The sequence below is a fragment of the Struthio camelus genome, chromosome 2, assembly GCF_040807025.1.
Source record: "Struthio camelus isolate bStrCam1 chromosome 2, bStrCam1.hap1, whole genome shotgun sequence".
Taxonomy (NCBI): domain Eukaryota; kingdom Metazoa; phylum Chordata; class Aves; order Struthioniformes; family Struthionidae; genus Struthio; species Struthio camelus.
The window spans coordinates 31,374,383-31,395,141 of NC_090943.1; the positions used below are offsets into that span (position 1 = coordinate 31,374,383).

General features: G+C 35.9%; 1 protein-coding gene across 20 annotated transcripts in view; it reads left to right on the forward strand.

Moving 5' to 3' along the window:
• Positions 1-20,759, forward strand: part of PHF14 (PHD finger protein 14) — a 171,923-nt gene that overhangs the window by 15,965 nt on the left and 135,199 nt on the right. For all 20 annotated transcript variants that reach the window (XM_068934959.1, XM_068934958.1, XM_068934966.1 and 17 more), the window contains exon 5: positions 13,161-13,320. In XM_068934959.1, coding sequence (XP_068791060.1) covers positions 13,161-13,320 — 160 coding nt within the window. The remainder of the gene's footprint in view (positions 1-13,160; positions 13,321-20,759) is intronic.

The following is a 20,759-nucleotide window of genomic DNA, read 5'->3' on the forward strand; positions in this document are numbered from 1 at the left end:
GAATTGGCTGTGGCTGTTAGTTCAAGACTAGCTGTTTTTACATAATAACTTTCTCATAGTTTTCATTGACAATTTGAAAGGGACAATTTGAAATTGTAAAGTAACAAAAATACTCAAATTATTGGTTTGCTAATTGCTGGAAATCTACTCTATGTAATATATAATACAGAAGACCTCTTACATTTATACTAAAAGGGGAAGGAGACAGGAGGAATGATCATTCAGGTAAGTAGAGCTTTAAGTAACTAGCATAATGTGCTTGTTTGCTTTGTGGATTTCAACATAAAACTGTAAAGTTCAAAATTCTTGTTTTTCTGTGAATACTCATCTGAAATAGTAGCTTGTTTGCTCTAATTGTCATGCATTTTGTATATGCTGGCTGATCAAGTAAGTTAAAAAATAATCTGAAAAGAGGAGAAAAAGCGTGATCCTCTTTTTGTAGTCAAGTTTTCACTCCTTTTTGAAGGAATAGTTCCCAAATAATTCTGAGATGAGCATGTGGAATTTTAACAGCCCTACATGAAAGGTGAAGCTGTTGTTTGTTGTTCGTCTTTCTCTTGAGGATGGAAAATATATATGTCCCTGTGTGTTGATATCTGTTCTTGTATTTAGACTTACAAAAAAACAAAAACCACAACAAACCTGTATATTCTTGACTAATTAGATTTCCCTTGTTCAGTATTTTACTGTCCTGTACCTTCTTAGTTCTTCACATTGTTTATAAGGTTTCCCAGGAAAATGAAATAGGCTATTTGAAGCATTGAAATCTGAACTAGTGCAGTCCTTTGAAGAGCTAATCAATACAGTCACTGGAGCTCAGAGAGCTGTTCAGCTGACTAGATGCCTAATTTATGATGAGATGGATCACTCTTCAGGTGCCATTGGTTTTGGTTAGACCTTTTTTGGCTATAAAGAAGAGCCTGACATGTGAATTTAACTATCGTGATATGCTGGCTGAATTCCTTGCTCAGTGTCTGAGAAGAATTTATTTGGGAGTGTAATGTACAGGATGTATTTGATGGAAGATGCAGGAAGTTACTAAAAGCTAGCTTTATAGAAACTTGGTATATTTTTCTAGCACGGTCTAGTGGTAGCTCATGAGAAAAGAAAGATTGAGTGAAAGTATATTTTGCTAATTGTAATGAAAATAGCTATTTGATACTTCTCCAGATTTTATATACAATAAACATGTATAAACCCTAAAGTCTTAGCGCTCCCTAAAAATACCTCTGTAACATATATTTAATGATTGTGCAGTTAGGTATGGTGGGTTTATGTTAAAGTGCAGAATGAAACTGTGTTAGAAAAATGATTCTCTTTTGCTTTTTTAGGATAAAACAATGGCAAATTTGTTGTTTATTCCAAAGAAGTGTTTTAAAAAAATCCAGCAATGTTCACTTCTTCATTTTGTTTAGTTTACTAAGCTTTTGTCTCTTCAAAGGTAAGATGATAGTTGCCTTTCTGTAGCAGGATGATAGTTCTGTAGTTCAAAAGTCACTTGCATTTTACTAGTTCAAAATCTATCTAAAAGTACTTGTCATCATTCTTATTTTTAAACTGTTCGAGGCAGATTCCTCTTAGTCCCGTTGGTATAAAGGCTATAGTGTGTATACACATTTTGTTATTATTGCAACAAAAATAAAATAGATTTATTCAGAGAGTTTGAATTGCGAGGGTTTAAATTGCTAGTTTTGGTAAGTTCTACAGTCCATACAAGCTAAATGACTAAGGATTTTATTAGTTAATTTGTCACATTTATGATTGAAAGTTTAGTTGTCTATGATTTATGTTAGTAATGATTCTTGATGAGCAGCAATCTAAAGCATTTGTGAAGTCCTATTTGACTAGGAGAACTCTTAGGAAAATAAAATAAGCTGAGTAAGTAAAAGTAATTGCTGATTGTGATAAAAATGTAAGTTTCCTCTGCAACAAGCTGAACTTCAAATCTATGATAAATGCCCTGAATTTGACAATTTACTTGACATTTTATCTGTACACTCTGTTGATTAAAATAAATATATACATATTATATATATATGGTTATAAGTATGTTAAAATTTTTTTTTGTTAGAAATGAACAATTAGTTCACTGTTTAATACTTTGATATTTTATATTGATAGGTAAAAGCAGATACCATTTTAATGTTAAACTTTTCAGCATGAGTTTAAATAATTGCTTGCAGCAAATCTAAGTTTTATTTAAGAATTTATGTCCTTTGAAGCTTTAGTTTGATTCTATGATTTAATATTTTTATATTTTTTCTAAAAAAAAGAAAAAAATATTCATAGTGCTGGGGAAAAATCTTTCTTACTAAATTTGTAACAACAGTTACTTTTCAGAACGCTTACTTCTATGTGGAGATAATTCTCATTTCTTTTTATCAAAATCTTCTTTAGGCACTGATCTGTCATTTTGGATAAACATTTTTGTGGTAAGATCTGGTAATAGCAGGGCACCCCCAACTGTGGTGTCATTTTTTCTGGCATATTGATTGCAGTGTGTCTGAGGAAAGTGTCTGGTGCATATCATAGTGTGCGATACATCTGTAGGTAGTATGGTTGCCAGCTATTGCTATTGATTTAGTTGCTGTGAATTAAATTAGAAAAGTTCTGCGTTTTTCCAGCTGTTCCTTTTCCGAATCCCTGTATTTGTTTTTTACTTTGCTGTGATCTTTATGGTAGGGAATAAAACTCCCATGCTAAAAACAGGAGTGTAGTCTCCAGATGCTTTACAGTGCAGTAGAACATTAGTACTTGCATTTTGCTTTTGTAGCTTACTCTGGTCTGCTGCTGTCTAGTGCACGAGTTCATTTTGTGAAATCATATCACATCTACTCTCAAATCATACTACTCTCCATTATATTAAACAAAAATATTGTTCTGAATTTATGCTGTGTGAATTGATTAATGTCTTTATTCTAAACTTTTGACCTAATTAAAGATTGATGAATATATCTTATTTTAAATGTTACCATCTCACAGCATTTCTTTTTACAAAACTGCAGTTTACTTAAGTTCATATTTTCATGATCTTTATAAGATTTATATTTTGTGATATATATATAGGGAGGGTTAGCATATGTAGATGCCATGTTCGACTTAAAAAATATTATTTTCCCACGGAGAGGGAGGAACAGACACAGCCAAAGCAGGAATGAGGTCTCTCTTCTCGTTTCTCTCAGTGGTATAAATTTCAGAACAGTTGCTTTAACAATAGCATTTTTAAGTGTCTGCAATCTATTTCTAATGACAATTGCATAAATAGAAGCTATTGATAGAGTACAATGTCTTTAATATCAGGGAATAGAAAAGTTAGTTTTCTGTATAAAATTATATATATTCAATAAACAGTTGTAATAACGTATGCAGTGTGAGGAAGATTAAATGTTTATGTTTAACTTGACTTTCATATGTTTAAATTTATGAGCTAACATTAGACTAATGCAATTTAATGGTTTAACGTGAGAGGTGAGGTGTTCAGGGACGTGGCAGACATGGAGTTGTGATAAAGTTATCTAAGAGTATACAAACGTAAGGATTTCATGAACACTGTAATTGAAAAGGGGTTTTCGGGGATTTCTGAAGATCCAAAATTCAGAACTTGATGAACATTAAAGTCACTACACATTTTAAGCAAAGTGTGCAAAAGCTGATTTTCCTCAACATAATTTCAAATCAAAGGGGCAGGTTGATGACTTGATGCTGAATCAGGTGCAGTAACTCTAATAACGGAAAGGTAACATGTCAGCTACAAGACGTGTGCTTGTTGTCCTTCCCTCGATCGTTGTCCTTTTGATCCTTAGGTAATCAGCTTATGTGAACAACTGTGGTACTTTGAGAAAGAATCTGGAAGATTGCCTCCTGATGTTGCAGTTTGTGGGGAACTATTACATTGCTTTCTGTTCCAAAACTCTCAATTCCCAACTTTTCATACAGGAAAGCCTGACAGAACAACTTTGTCTTGCTCATCAGGTTAATAGCTTAATACCAGAATGGAATGATTGTATTGAGCAGCAGCTTTGTATCTGTGTGTCTATGCATTTTAAAGAGTCATAAAAGTAACACTCCTAAAAACCTTTGTTAATAAAACATTGGAAGAGAAGGTGGACAATAATAAGTTGAACCTGTGTTGTCCTCAGCTCAGCATTAAGGATCCTATAATTAAGTATTTAAAGAGGGAATTGTCTGCAATAGATAAGAGAATATTACCTTGGAAAAAGTATTAAAGTGCAGCTGTTCTTAAAAACTCTGAACTCCTGGTCTCTATATGATAAGTTTTCAGACAGATTTAGACAAAGTAACATGTAGTTTTTTTTTTAATCAAATGCCTTTTGTCCTGTAGACTTGGTTTTAATACACTAAAATTCAATTATAGTCTCGCAGTGGAAAACACTCCTCCATCCCCTTTTCAGATTATGTAGTGAAATGTTAGTTTTTCAAACACTAACTAGGTGAGCAGCATTCCTCAGTTTTGCAAGGTTTTCCATTGTTATAATTGTAAGTCAATAACCAAAAATATAAATTGTCATTTATTGAAAAACTGTAGGGTTTTGAGGGATGGTTTTCTTCCACAAGATACTGAAACAATGTTGAGCTGCATTTAGGCTGCAGAGTTAGTATATGTCTTTTTAGCCCAGTAAATACTGTGGTATCTATAAAAAGTGGAACAACTAACAGAGGAGACTGAGGTGTTTGATTACAGGTGGTAGCTGTTCTACAACAAATATTTAGTTTTTTTATTGAAGAGTAGATTAATGTCCCAGCTCCAGTTGGGATTGTGCAGACACTTTAGCCTCTCTCACGTATCAGAGGAATGCAGTAATGACCTTAGCTTTTAATTGATCCAGATACACTTATTTGAACTAGAATCTCCAAGTTTCATCAGAACTGATACATTTCCACAATGGGATTTTCTTCTGAAAATGCTTCTGTCTTCCAACTTTCCAGTTGGAAGAAAAGAGCGTTTTTTTTCCTTTTTTTTTTTTTTTAAAAACAAACATCACAGCTATTTGTTAACTGTACACATCTGGCATTTTAATGTCAAATGACATCATCCTTGTGTTATCTGACTCTTTAAATGAGGACAGAGGTATTTTGTCATCTGTTAATTTTTGTTCCAATTATTTAGATTTTTTGGAATCATGATAATTTTGTTCTTTAAAAATTGAGCCAGTGATAATTCTTTGCTTCTCTGTATATTTTGCAAAGAATTTTCACTGCTGGTTTTCGTAAGGAATTTAATGACTTTCATCTACCTATTGATTTTGGTGTCAAAACCACATACAAGGTTTATTATGTCACTTGTAAATTTTAGCTTTACAGCAATTTTGTGTATGTAACTGTTCAAGAGATTTGTATTGTCCAGATGGATATTAGATCGATGGAATTTGATCTTTCCTTTGTTTGTTATCGCTTAACCCAAAAGCGGCAGACACTCCTTTATAGCAAACATAAGGAAAATTGTGGATTAAAGTAGTTGCATGCGCTCAACAAAAAATACAGCTCCACAAGGGGCTTTGGGACTCGACTTTTCATTTTGTTAAGTATTATCAAATCAAACTTAAACTATAGCTATTGGGCCCCATGACTTGAGTACAAATTATTTGTGGTATATTATCTAATTACCTATTAAGAATTCTTGCTTATAAAGCTAATTTTAAATATTGTGTGCTTCGCTAGATTATATTCATTAGTGCTAGCTTCTCCTGGAAAATAAAAGCTCTCCAGCCATGTTATGAAGCGTTCAGAATTATTCTGGAATATATTCAAATTGATTCATGCTAGTACTATTTCAGAAATAATTCAAAAAGTATGTTCTGTGAAACATTGCCCACAGATATTTTCTCCTTGTGGCTAAAGATCTGGTATATGATCTGATATATGTACTTAACAAAAAGCTACTACTGAGCGTGCAGCCTTTTTGTTGCTTACGTGGCTTCATAGCAAAGAAGAGGTTGTAGGTACAGAGTCATAAGGTCTCTGGAGCAGCCTGATTTTATATCTTTGCCTTTGTAGCTTTATTTGCCAGCACACACAAGTCAACAGTTAGATTCTTGCAGGCTGATTTTCCTCAACTTCGACTCTGTTGTGGACAAGGTTCCTTTGGTGCATTTATCAGCAATGATTAATGATAATCCGGCGTATTTTCTCAAGAAGAGAAAAGAGTAGACGCTTCCTTGTGTCGGTTGCAGATCTTAGTTCCTAACGCTGACATTAAGACTTCTGCATACGTTAGGAAAATGTATTTATATATAAATTTACATATTTCATATTTTATGTATATAAATTTGTTTTTATGCGTGTGTGACAGAATGACCTAGAATTGTGCTATTACCAGAAGAAATGTTTGATACAAACCCACATGATAATGGTAACATATTTGCAGGTAAATTACTGATAAGTGCAATTAGGCAAGTATTTCAGAATACAGGTAAAATTGGGAAGTTTTAATTTTAGCAGACGGAAGCAGTCTGCAGCAGTTAGGTTAGAAAAACAAATGTGAGAACATTTGGTTGTTCAAGAAGCTTCAGTGTTTGAAACGGATTTTATTTTGCCATATGGATTGATGAAGTATTACTGCTCCAACAATGTTAGGTCATTTGTAAAAACTACATTTAGGAAAAAGTTAGTATGTTAAGGATGATCTGTAGACATTTTAAACCTTAATTATTCATCAGTTCTAAGAGATTAATGGGCTGTATGCTTGTACATTAATATGATTGCTTAAAAGCAACTTTACTGACATTTATTCAAAATCGTGTTATTACAACTTAATAACTTTTTGAAATGCTACTTAAAGCTAGTACCGCATTTTGAAGAAAATAGCTTAATGTAGGAGCTGTATCATATTTCATATATATAATGAAGCTGTTCATGAATGCACTTGTGAGCTTTATTTGTCCTTTGCTAGAATACTTCTATTACAAAAAGAAACATATTCTGGCTTCTTATTTTAATTCTTATTGATGAACCTCATGCTGTAATAGAAGACTTTATTTAAAAAAAAAAAAAAAATTCCCCCAGTGTTACTGCTTATTTTCTGAATTTAGTTTTAGTCTGTTATGCAGAGCTCTGTTTCTGTCACAAGGGGAGTTAGAGCAGTATTGCTGTTTTATTCCAGTCAGTGGGTAATGAACCAAGCTAACAAATTATGCTGTTATTTAGTTGCACAATTCAGTAATTTAACTGCTCTGCAATCAAAAATGTTGACTTGATCATTGTATTTGAAAAATAGCTGAATGTAAAAAGTAAAGTCTGTACTGTGTTTAAATATTGTTTGTCATTGAAATTATATTTCCTCTTGCTGAACAACAGGTAAATGTTCAATGTGACGCATAACAAATGCAGTTGTATAGTGATAAGCCTGAATATTTTTCCTTTCTTTCATTTACAGTAGTAATTATGGTACTCTTGTGCAATTATGATACTCTTGTTACTCTTTAAGTAACAGACTTCTAAAGCACTTTAAAATACTTATTTTCTTAAATATGTGGTGCTTAATCATGCCTAGACATAAATCATAAAGAGTACATTGAATATAGTGAAGAAATGAGAAGGTGAATGATTGAGTTTAATTATAATTTCAAACCAGCTAAAAATGAGAATGATGATGAAGTATATTACTCCTTAAAAAGAAAGCGGTGTCCAAAAACTACCAGTCTACCCTCTGCATGCTATACTTTGGACTCCCAGTTTTGAAATTAAAGTAGCTCTTTTCAGCTCAGTCCTACAACTGCTGCAGCATGTACATAGTTTTCTTCGTCTGTATGCTCTCTATTAGCTGAGTTGGATGCTGAATGAAACTCAAGGTCCTTGTAAGGTTAACTGTGTCTGGGAAAATGGATTCAATGGACTAGGCACTGCCAACATAATCAATATTTACAAAAATAACAACGTTCATTCTCAGAGTGGGGAAGGAGGAGGAAGATAGGAATATCCAAGAGGAACCTGTAAATGCTCCCGTATCTGCAGTCTGACCTGTGGTAAACAGATTTTTTTTCCCTTGGTGCTAGTATTTATGAAACTATGTTGTAATTTGGGTCAGAACATTGATTGAGCTGGAAGCAGATTTGTTGTACAGTTTGCATAGAAGGATGAGTAGCTCCACATGAACACTAGAGCTGCTGCTCTGGAGGAGAGAAGAGTGGGGTATGGTGTATAGGACCTTACTGGACAATAAATATTCGTGTGACTTTCTGTGGGCCAGTATTTTATTGGGATATTTTTATTTTCCTTAGTTGTTACATTTAATGTGAAATATATTTTTTAATTGGAAAAAATGCTTTTCGTTCCATCTGTGCTTGAGTCTCAGTCTTTGTGGGCTGTCTTAAATCATATTTTCTTGCGCAACTGATAGTTTGGGACAACACAAAGTATTGTCAAATGAAAAAAGTAAAACTGACTTTTAAATGTGTGTGTTCTGTTGTAGTCCAGGCCATCCTTGTAAAATAGATGCCTTCTTAGCATTAGAGTCTCTAAAATGTAAATTCTGCACTGAAGATTCTCCTTGCAAAAATGTTGTTTCCTTGCAGAGTTCAGCATCATTCCCGTAATTCCTATATATTTAATGCTGAAAGTCATAATTCATAGCTATACGAAATAGAAGTGTCTTCTGGTTTTTCACTTAAACATATTTGGGCTTTATTCACACAGGTAGGTACATTGGTCTGCAATTATATGCAGGATGCACAGAACCTTTCTATTTTCTTAGATGTTAATTACTTCCTCTTCCTTTCTTCCTCACCAAATTGCCTTCAGATATTTTGGTATTTAATCTATTTGTTTGTAAATAAGAGTTGCTCCTGCAATTAAGATACTTTTATAAACTGTTCCATTGCTCCCAGACATTTTAAAATACTTAATGTAAAAGAAAAATGCAAAACATTCTCATTATAGCTAGCTTAAAAATAAACTGAACAGGTTTCACAGAGAAGGAAAATCTCCCTGATTCTGTTGAAAATCTTCAACAGAAGATCTGGGAATCCAGCTGATTCAAACAGCTTGAAACAATGCCTTCTGATCACAAAGAAATGTTCATAAATGGAAGATTGAGAGTTGCTTGTACTCAGGAACTTACTGGACTTAAAAATTTGAAGTTGTTATGCATTACAGCCCAGTGTTAAGGTGCTCCTCTTGAGCCTTCTAGACACAAATAGAGGATGGAGACTAAAATGAAGGACAAAGTTTATAAGAGTCTCCAAATTGTGATATTTCCTCAATATGAAAACTTCTTCATTTTGTTTACTTATTACTGTAGATAACTTCCAGGACCAAAAATGGAAAGGTTCCAAAATGGAGTGTTTTTCTGAATTCAAAGTAACAAAAAAGGAAATCTGTGAACCATGACAAATGGGTCTGTGCAGAAGTAGAGCACCAGTTCAGTCACACTTTAACTGAATGTGTACCTGAATCCTGTACCAGAATGGCCTTTTAATTATTGATATAAATTGCATTTTAGCTGAACTGATAATTCTGTTAGTTGGAGTATTTGTTGTCCCTAATAAAACTAAGTCCTGAATGTGATATAATAATACTTGATTAATTCCCCCCATGTTTTTTTGCTTTAGGCTGCCATATCTTCTACCTGTTTCTTACCAGTGACAAATTCATTGCTCCATTTTTGCCTGCTTCCTTTAAAAAAAAAAAAAAAGTTCACATATAGGGTAAAGTTCATAAAGTAACTTTCTTGAAGGATGTAGCATCTCTCACAGTAGCTACCTTATGAACCATATCCTTTCATGCAAATAATTCCTGAAGGCAGAGCTCACCTACTACACCTTCAAGTGACTGCTGTGGTGTGAGCAGAGGCAGCCAACAGATGCAGCAGTTTGTGCCCTTCTACAAAAACTGCTGTGCAAAGAAGGGCCTGGCGATAGTGCTCAGATTAGCGTATCTGTCCTCAGCTGTGGTGGTAATGTGCCACAGCTGTTGGAGCAACTATTGCTGCAGCATCAGAGGCTTCAGCCCAGATGGAGCTTCAGAAGGAGGATGCAGTTCTGTAGTCCTGGGCTACAGGAAAGTGTGTGGGGCCTTTTGCTGAGGCTGGGGCTGATGGTCCTTTTGCCTGTAAGAACTGTACAGTGGTTGAGGACCTGTGGTGCCAAGTCAGGAAGCTCTAGGACAAGGACAAGGTCAGCAGACTGCACAGCATCAGAGATGATGCAAAAGAGAGCAGCCGGATCTTCTCTGAGACTCTGCAGCTTCAGGAGCACAAACCTCCAACTTTATCAGCGGAGCAGGCAGAGCCAGTGCCTGTTGAGTTAGAAAGTGGAAACTCCTATGATGGTGAAGGCTGAAAGCTGGTAACTTCTGGCACTAGGAGGAAGGCTACTGCTCCAGGAGACTCCCTGCTGCAGGGGACAGAGACCAGACTAGACCAGGGGGACAGTTCTGCACATCAGTACTGCCATCTAAGGAGGTTTGCTATATGCCAGGGCCTTGCATTAAGGATGTTCTGTGGAGGCTACTGAGGCTTGTCTGGTCTTCAGACTACTGCCCCTTGCTGCTCTTCCATGTGGGCTCCACTGATACTGCCAGGGGAGACTTGGAAAGCATTAAGCATGATGACATGGCTCTGGGGTTAGTGGTCAAGGTTGGAGACCTTGACCAGGTGGTGTTTCTCCTTGATCCTGCTGGTGAAGCAGAAGGGCCTGAAGAGGATCGAACAAATGTTGCAGGTCAACAATTGGTTACTCAGGTGATGTTGACAACAGGGTTTCAGTTTCTGTGACCATGCGACCCTCTTCAAGGACTGATAACTGCTTAGTAGAGATGGGATACACCTGACAAAGTGAGGTGGATGTATCTTTGCAAACAGCCAAACCTCGTCAACTTGATGAGGGCTTTAAACTAGAAATGACTGAGGAGAGAGAGAGAATGACCAGCAATGAAGTAAGGCAGTAGTGGATGGGGCTAGCAACCAAAGGACCTGGGGTGATGTAAATAGGAGGGACCTCTTAATCAAGAGAACAGGGCTGAAGCAGAATTGCCCCGAGCCTATACCTAAGGAAGTGCTCACAGGACCATATTATGGGGAAAGCTTTCATGCCCTTTCTAGGAAGTGAGCGTGCCAGGGTGCCTCTGAAGTGCCTGTATACTAATGCACGCAGCATGAGGAACAAACGGGGAATCAGAAGTGTCTGTGCAGTTACAAGGCTAGGCTCTCTTTGGGATCATAGAGGCTGGTGGGGCAGCTCACGTGGCTGGAATGCTGCAATGGATGCACATGGGATCTTCAGGAAGGAGAGGCCAGTAAGAGGAGGAAGGCGAGTTGCCCTTTGTGTGAGAGAGCACTTAGAATGCTTGGAGCTCTGGGGACATGTGATGAGCCAACTGAGAGCTTATGGGTCAGGATTAGTGGGCACACCAACATGGGTGACATTGTAGTGGGAATCTGCTATAGACTGCCTGATCAGGAAGAAGAAGTAGATGAGGCTTTCTTCAGACAGCCGGAAGAAGCCTCACGTTTGGAAGCCCTAGTTCTCATGTGGAACTTTAGCCATCCTAATGTTTGCTGGATGGACAGCCCAGCAGGGCGCAGGAAGAACTGGCTGGAGGTGTGAAAGTCATGGGCAGCCAATGATATTTGGGCTGCATTAGGAAGAACGTTGCCAGGAGATGTGAGGGAGGTGATTCTTTCCTCTAAAACTCAGTACTGGTGAGGCCACGTGAGTATTGTGCCCGTCTTTGGGCTCGCCAGTACAAGAAAGATATGGAATTACTGGAGTGAATCCAACGAAAGGCCACAGAGATGATGGAGGGATTGCAGCATCTTGCATACAGGGAGAGGCTGAGAGAGCTGAGACTGTTTAGCCTGGAGAAGAGAAGGCTCAGGGGGGCCTTATCAGTATGTATAAATTATTGAAGGGAGGGTATCAAGAGGATGAGGCCAGACTTTTCTCAGTGGTGCCCAGTGACAGGAAAACAGGCAGTGGGCACAAACTGAAAGACAGGAAGTTCTGTGTGAACGTAAGGAAAAAGTGTTTTACCGTGAGGATAACTGAGCACTGGAACAGGTTGCACAGAGAAGTTGTGGAGTCTCCATCCTTGGAGATATTCAAAAGCTATCTGGGCACTGTCCTGGGCAACATGTTCCAGGTGACCGAGCTTGAGCAGAGGTCTTGAACGAGGGGATCTCCAGAGGTTCCTTCTAATCCCAGCTCTTCTGTGATTAACTCTGCTTCCACTGCTACATCATATTTAAAAACTGCCCGGGTGACAACCTGCAATTTTTAAAAGCTTGTATTGGAATATACTAGTATGGAATGTAATGTAGCCCTCTTGCTTTTAGTTCCCCTTTTTATTGCCTTCCTTTTGTGTTTTAAGATTATGACTTTTTGAAAAGAGCACTGTGCTTTCATTTGTAGGATAAAAGACAAATAAAAATTGTTTATTTATGCCTACTGGAACTTGGATATAAAATACTAGTATAAATATTACTGCTTCTAAAATTCTTATGCCCCTTCTTTAATTTACAGTTAATTATTTAATTTAGGTTTTCTTTGATTCATTTGTCCTAAATTTGCACTTTAAATATAACCTAGAAAAGAGAGGGATTGAGCTATATTTTCTTCTTTATAAATAACTGACAGCCTGAAAACTGTAATCTCTACATAAGTCAGATCTTGTTATGAGGAATCTTTTAAGAAAGCAGAGGTAATTGTGTTATAAGCTAAATCCACGATTGTTTTTATTATTTTTAATTGTTTATATGAATTAGTGCTCACTTTTAGTTAGCAACATGATTAAAGAAAGAAGCTTTTGTTACAGGTTCAAGATTCTTACCTTCGGTTTGATGTTGTGACAATTTATGATTCTATCATACGGTTTTGAGGACTGGTTCATTGTGACAGCCCTATTATTTTTCTTACAGAAATAAAACATAGTTTTAGTTTAGTTTTAGTTCTAGATAGCACTTTATGCTGTCTTTATATAATTCAAGGAATCATTTTTTTTTAACCTATGCTTTGAAAAAATCCTTTGATGTGAATGTCCGTGTTTGTGGACGAAGATGCTGATATTTTTTGCCAGTGGATGCAAGGTTGCACTGAAAAATACTTGCATTTGTGTCTTAGAGTTGGCTGAAAAATGTGGTGTATAATATGTACTAATATATACAATTGTATTTCCTTACACTTGTTTTTCATTTTTCATGTATTTAGGCTGCTATGGTGTTGATGGAGAGAGTGATTCTATTATGAGCTCAGCTTCAGAAAATTCCACTGAACCTTGGTTCTGTGACGCATGCAAATGTGGTGTCACACCCAGTTGTGAACTGTGCCCAAACCAGGATGGGATCTTCAAGGAGACAGATGCAGGCAGGTAAGATTAGAGAAGTGATAACTGGAATTTGATATTATGTTCTATTTAAAAGATAAATAGATTTGGTGGTGTTGCTAACCTGTTCCTATAGGAGATTGTCATGAATTAAATTTTGTTGTTGATAGCCTCTCCCTCTTACCTCAGTTTTTAATGGTGTGCTTTTCTGCTTAACTTATTCCTTTAGGAGATTGCCATAAATTAGACTTTATTGTTGATAGCGTCTTCCTCTCACCTAAGTTTTTAGTTGGATGTTTTCATGCTATCTTGTGCACCTTCTTTTTTTTGTGTGCTCCTAATATTCTTCATACCCGTTACTATATTAGGAAGATGTTGATTTAAGTTGTATTTGAGCACGAAGATTTATGGACCTGTGAGCAAAAGAGCTACCTAAGATCAAAGATCCCTACTTCAGGGAATGATAAATCCTGCTGTTCGGTATGAAGACACCACATATTGTTATATGTATGTAGATGTCCTTTTGGATGTGCTTGAAGACTTTTTTTTTTTTTTTGTTTCCCTCAACATCCCTTGTGTGAGGTATCTTTTTTAAGAAGGCAACATACTATTAAGGTGGTAGGGTCTTGAAAAAGAGACATCTTTTATCTTTTGTTTGTATCAGGAATGCATTTTATATATAAATAAAAAGGTTTCCTGTGAACAGGAAACTAATATCCCATAAACTCCTACTCAGTATTCAGATGCCTGGAAGGATAACGGCAAGAAAGGCTTCTGTCACTTAGCCAGTGATTTAAACTATTGACAGCAGGGATCAGGGTTCACAAACCTAGGAAAATGTGTGTAGTTGTTTTGGTTTTGTTCTCGCTTGGAGGTTGCAGTGAGAAAATCAGGGTTTGATTCCCTTGAGCCTCGTTGCTGGATGGTATTTGTTCTAGCAAGGACAACTAGTGTGGCTTGTCACAGTAATTCTCTGTTAGTGACTGAGCCCAGACAATTTAGGACTTTGTAGATCCTTAGATTTTTAACAAGATAGTATCTGCTATGAAACACTGTAGAATTTGTGTTCTGCTCCTTCAGCGTGATCAGCTGACAGAAAGCTACATTTTATTCTTTGCTAGTATTGTGCTTCTTTCATGGTTACTTCTGAACAGCAGTGAAACACTGAAGTACTGTTCTTTAGTTAATAGTGGCACAACAAAGAATGATGAAATCCCCTCTGCAGCATAGGGAAAAAAAAATTTCCAGACTTGCTGTCATATTGAATCGGAAAAATTTGCAACCATTGAGAAAATCAACTGTTTGCTCCCATTCAAGGAAAAAATAATAGACTTTACTCCTTCTATAGTATTCTGCTTCATGCAGGGTAACATCACCACAACTTTGTCCAGACTCTGCTCAAGTCTATTGATTTCTAAATCTGGTGAAAATGGGAGGACGGCTCATTGCTTTTTTTCATATGAGACCTAGGAATTGCCAGTCGCTAATATCGGTTAATGGAAAAGAGCAGCAAAATTAAGTTGAAGTTGGGCTAAAGGCATTCAGACAGACCTGGTAGTATCTTATGTTTATTTTGAAATATGGAAGCTACCTCCATGATTCAGTGATTCAGGGCAATATGGTTTCATTTTTGACTGTTTCCAGCCAGAGATGGAGTAAAATCTTTAGGATCTCAGATTTCATTTGAGAGGCATTCTGGTATAATGTCTTCCATTCCTGTCAGATTCAAAAAATTGATTAAAATATGGACATTAATAGTGAATAATTTTCTGTAGTGAAAAAGAGAGCGGAATTATCAGTGATGTCTGGTTTATGGCTAGTGTTATTGGGTTGGGGGGGTTGCTTTTTTTTTTTTTTTTTTAAGAATATCAAAATTCAATTCTGTTTCCATACATTTTACCATTTCACAACTATATAAATTGCAGCTTAATATAATCTCATAGATTATATTAAGAAGGAAATGTAATATAATTGGTTCATGAGGCTGCTCAGAGGAAGGTTTCTTAATGCTATTTAACCATATATGTTTGAGGTGTAGGAATACAAAAGATTTCAGACATCTCTTAATGATGATGATGGATGAGTTGGAAAGAATCCAGTTAAATATTCAATATTAGTACAAATACTTTAAATACTCTAAATTTCAAAATTATCCAAATTTGTTACTATAAAACCTGTTTTCTTACTGTAGATTCATAGACATATTACCATTTGCTCTCAGCTATATTTTGTAGGACAAAATAGCAAAATATAACCATATGCTTGGTCTTTCTTCATTCACTAGCTGTAGTGATTTTCTTATTTTTTTCCTGGTTGTAAGTACAGGGAGTCATATTTAGATTACAGACAGTTCCCTAGTTATACTAGCACAAATTGTAGGCTATGAAGTAAAGTGAAGTAAAAGTTTAATGTGTTAAAATGTATCATCTTTGTTGTTAAGTTTTTGCTTGTGTTATGACTTAAGTATATATAACTGTCATGTTATGTGTACGAAAGTGTGTCCATCTTTTCTGTTCTCTTAGTTCCTTGGTGTTCACTATATATTTTTTTATTCCTATCTTACACAGATTTGCTTTGTTGCTAATACTGTAATGAACTGATCTTGCCATCATTAGAAAGGCAGCAGAACTCAGGATGATGTTTTGGAAAGCTTTATATGATATACTTTCTTGTCTGTCTTCAAAAGAGTAAATACAGTATTATGACGTCATAAATTGATACGGGTTTTTGTGGATTAAATTGCTAATGCCTGAAAGTTTCTCCCTCAGTTCATAGTTTTTTCCTCATAGCAGAAAAAAACTGAGTTTGTGTTAGGAATAAGGAGACAGTGAGAGTGCTCATACCAGTAGTTTTGACCATTTAATGTAGATGCTGGAAATTCTGGAGGCACCCACCTTTCTCCATTCAGTATATATAGAGCTCAGCTCCTTAATTGGTGGCTAAGACACATTCTAAATATATACATAAAGCCTGTAAAGGAAACCTTTTCCTCCCTCCCTGTCTTCTAAATGCATCTTATAAATGGAAGGCATTGGAAGTACAAGAAAATATTCTATTTATCAAAAAAAAAAAAAAAAAGGAATAAAAGACAAGGTTATACAAGTCAGTCAGGATTTGTAGTGAGTGATATTGACTGCATATTTGAAGTTGTGCTTGTTTTTAAATGCTTTCTGGGATCAGGTCCTCAATTTCCGATCTTTTTTACTTTCAGCAATGTCTTTGTCTCCCTTATAAAACTGCTATGCAGTCAAACAAATTGTACTTCTCACTTCTGTTTTTTCTTTTAATAATATGGCTGCTGTATCAAGAATGTTAAAAATTAAAGTCAGTTATCTAATAGGAAATATGAGAATATCACCTGGAAATTTTATTTCAGCCCTTATATTCCTGTGTTCTATAAGACAGTTTAAGCACTATAGATATAATTACCTATATGACACTAATAGAAATCGCAATTAACACTTAAAAAAATTGCTTAAATTTCTCCTTGTAAAATGGTAGTGTGCTTTTGGTTAATATGGAAAGTGTTTCTTTGTGCTGCTGGTTCTGTATACAGAACCGCGTGACTGCGCACATTAATATGTCAGTTTACTATATTTATTAATTTTTGTACTCGCTTTATAATGCGATATGGCTGTTATGCGTGAGTAAAAGTTTTATTCTCCCAGATGAACAATCTGTGTACTAGAAAAAATATTAGATACCATGTGAAAAATCCTATGCTCTTTCTCTATATCTTTTATTTACAAATTTGAATTCTCAAGGGGAATGGGGCAGTAATTCAACTGCAAGCTAAGGGTAGGGTCATGATGGTAAACTCGTAGGGGTAGGTAACGTCCTTTCTTATGTTTCTGTTTGCAAGCTGCAGCTCAATTCCATTCTTTTTTTGAAAAACTATCACGGAGAGACTACTGAATAGGAGAATCCTTTAACTCACTGTTGCTGCAGACCCCCTTGGCACCTTTTAAAGGATATTCTTTGTATGCATCAATGCTGGAAATGAAATTACACGATTTCATGATGAAATTACAGACCTATTCAATTTCTCTTCACAATCAAGGTGGAATAATTTCTCTGTTTCTACGTGAAAGGTGAATCGTTAGAATAATGAGGTGCTTAATTTCTCAACAGAAGCCTTTTTAAATTATCTTCTGTTTCAGAAACATAAATATGAATTTATGAAATTGTATTTCTCAAATGCTGTTATCCCAGAATATGAATTCTGTCCTTGTTTCCGTATGGAGTTTTTTCTTCTTCCCTAATCAACATCTGTCATCATTGCTCCAAGCTAAATGGATGGTAAAGTAACAAGGAAGATTATTCGTCTTTGATTACCCAATTTGTCTTAATTACAAGGTTCTAAAACATGTGCAGCTAAACAAATGAGCAGGAAAATATTTAGAACTGGTATTAAAAGCAGCTGAAATTGCTTCAGCTGTGAACTTGACTGACTTCTGTATGTTTTTAATAAAGATTCAGGTTGGAGTTCTCATATAGGTGGTTGAAGAAATGAGACACTTCTGTGCCAATCACACTGAAATGGCAGTTTAAATCTGTAATACTGTAATACTTGGGTGACATGTACTAAAACATTTTGAGAAGGTCAGTACGAAGCAAGCAGCCAGCTGTTGGGTTTATCATAGATAAACTCCTACAGAGTGCAGCAGCATTTAATACACCAGTGGAGCATGAAAAAACTGTGCAAATTAAATTGAGAAGCAGCTGCTTGTAGAAGATGCATATCTTTATATTGAACTCTAGAGGGTACATTTAGGAGGTTATATTGAAACTTACTATCAAGAATCTCCAACCAAAACCTTGAATTTTTTAAAAATAGTAATTGTTACAATGTGTAACTTTTCCCACTTCCATTTATACAAATTTGTTCCATAGAACACATCTTAAATCAATGGCAGCTTGTAGAAAGGAAGCCCCATGGAATTCAGCACGGCTCTTCATAACAGTTAAACAGTCTCTTGATCTCAAGGTTACAGGCCTTATTCTGCACATGGTATTTTGCTTAAAAAACCAGTATCTTGATTCCTTTTGAAAAGGAGTAAAATATACTTGTGTAAATGAGGCATTTATTTTAGTAAATGCATAGTATTTACTAAAGTGCATGTGCATGCACGCGCGCACACACACACACACACACACACACACACACACACACACTTTTTTTTTAAGATAGAAGAATATTTTTTATAGATATGATAACAGTTTTGGCCAAACCACCAGCAGTTTGGGATGAGGTATAGAAGGGGTGGTATCAAGTGCTCCCTTGCTCCTTGATAGGAATATATTGTGCCTCCATTGCTTTTGTGAGGAGTCAGACAAACAAGACTTGGTTTTCATAGTGTCATGAGAAGAGTCTTGATTTCACATGCAGCATTGTATTAGCTTACTGGGTTGTGCTGGCATGCTGGGATGTTTACACTGTCATAAACACAGTGGTGGTGGTCTCTATTCCCTGTCTGCACAGCAAGAAGTTTGGCAGAACGCTTGAGAATCCCAGCTTGTTCTCTGGCAGCTAGCATGCTGCATATGTGTACCATGCTATTTAAAGACAAGGTTATAGCTCATCTAGATAAGACTTTTAAGTTTTTTTTCAAGTCTTCCTGTAGTTACTGTGCTGTAACCAAACCATTCTGTATGTGTAGAGAACCCTAGTAAAATCTTTAACAATAGAGTAACATAGATCTTGCGTGTAAATGTACAATTGGGATGTATATTTTTTTCACAGTTTTAAGTTTTCATACTTAAGAGTGAATTTACCATTTAACATCTCAGACCTGAGTGATTTAATAGTAAAATGAAAGAATTTTTTTCCAAATATTCAGGTTAAAAGAGTACTCTCAGATATAAGAATATGAATCAATCAGTGGCTTTTGTTAGACTTACTCAGCAAATCCTTATGGAGTGAAGTGAATTCATGGTTTATAGATAATTTCTCATTGTTATTGAGATTATTTTGCTATCAAGTTACGAAATATTTTGGGGGAAAACAATAAATACAGTCTGTCAACCTACTAAGTACATTGAAAAATCATTGTTTTCTTTGAACTATAATGAAGACTTAAATATATTTGTATTTTTGAGTTTACCACCAGACCCTATATGTTTTGTTTTTTTGGGTTTGTGTTTAGGCATATGAGTTGTGTATAATTATTGCATTAACTTATTTCTTAATCTTATAAATTCCAGCATTTTAGTTCTAAGGTTCACTGGTCAAAAACCTGCTGGTCTGAGGAAAAGGAGAAATGGGGATGCTTTTAGCTCTTGATTAGTATAACCATCAGCTTCAGCGTTTAAATAACCTGTAGATAGTCCATTGATAACAACCATAACAACTTGAGCGTAACTAGAACAAGGGTTTCGAGTTTGCTTCAGTCCTGATTGATTTTTTTGTTGTTCACACACAGAAGAAAAGTAAGGGGAGGGAGAAGAAAGGAGAAAGAGACAGTGGTAGAAGATGGAAGAAAAAGGGCACAGCGCAGAGGAAGAGTGGTGTAGGTAGTAATAGGTCTCTGTTGAACAGTTAGCATTTGAGGAGATTGGGGGCGTGGGTAATGAAAGAAACAAGGGAAGAAGGCATTTCTGGCATCATCACAAGTCCTTGTAGTTTCTTGAATACAGGGACTAGATGAGGATGTGTTATACATAGAAGTTTTGGTCTTCACTAGTGATGTATTTACTATTTAATGTTAATGACTGGGAAGAGCATAGTGCTGAAATAAGTACTAAGAGCGAAACACAATGTTTCGACTCAGTTGCATCTACTGTTTCTGATTATATCACATGTGATCTTAGTGTTCACAGTTTGAAAGTAGTATCTAAAAACCCCTGCAAGTGTAAGTCTGTTTTCTTGTATATTTTTAAGACAGCATTGAAGTAACAATCCTGATCTATTGTCTGTAACTTCTTGCTACCACCCAGTAACTACGCAAGAGCTGGCAAATGGTTTCTGGCATTCTGATACAACAGCAAGATTGTTTTGTTGAGGAACACTTCATTTTTGGAGTAGTCTATCTCAAAGTTGACTTAGGTTGTGCATGCTTTGTAGAGCAAGTTTTGAGTTTGTCATAAACTGGTGGCTTATGATAATGAGAGTTGGCTGTTTCGGGAAGTGATTACTGCTGAAGAGGAAGAAAATATGTCCTCTGCTGCAGGGCTGTGTTTTGGTAGCTGAGGGTTTCAGCAGGTTAAGATGATGTCTGTCAAAAGCAGATTGAGGCTGAAGCCTTTACCATGTCTTTGGTTGTGTCACATGTAACTACTAGACACTGAGGTCCCAGATTGATGCCATCTCATTTCAAGCCCTTAAGTGCTGAAGCTTTGAATCTATTACCATTCAGTTTGTTTATGACCGATGAATAAGAATATAGTTAAATAGCACTCTGTTCATCTGATAGCTTCAGATAGACAGTTCTGTAATACAGTTCAAATATGTTTATATGTAAATGCACCTCCTATCCATGTTTGCA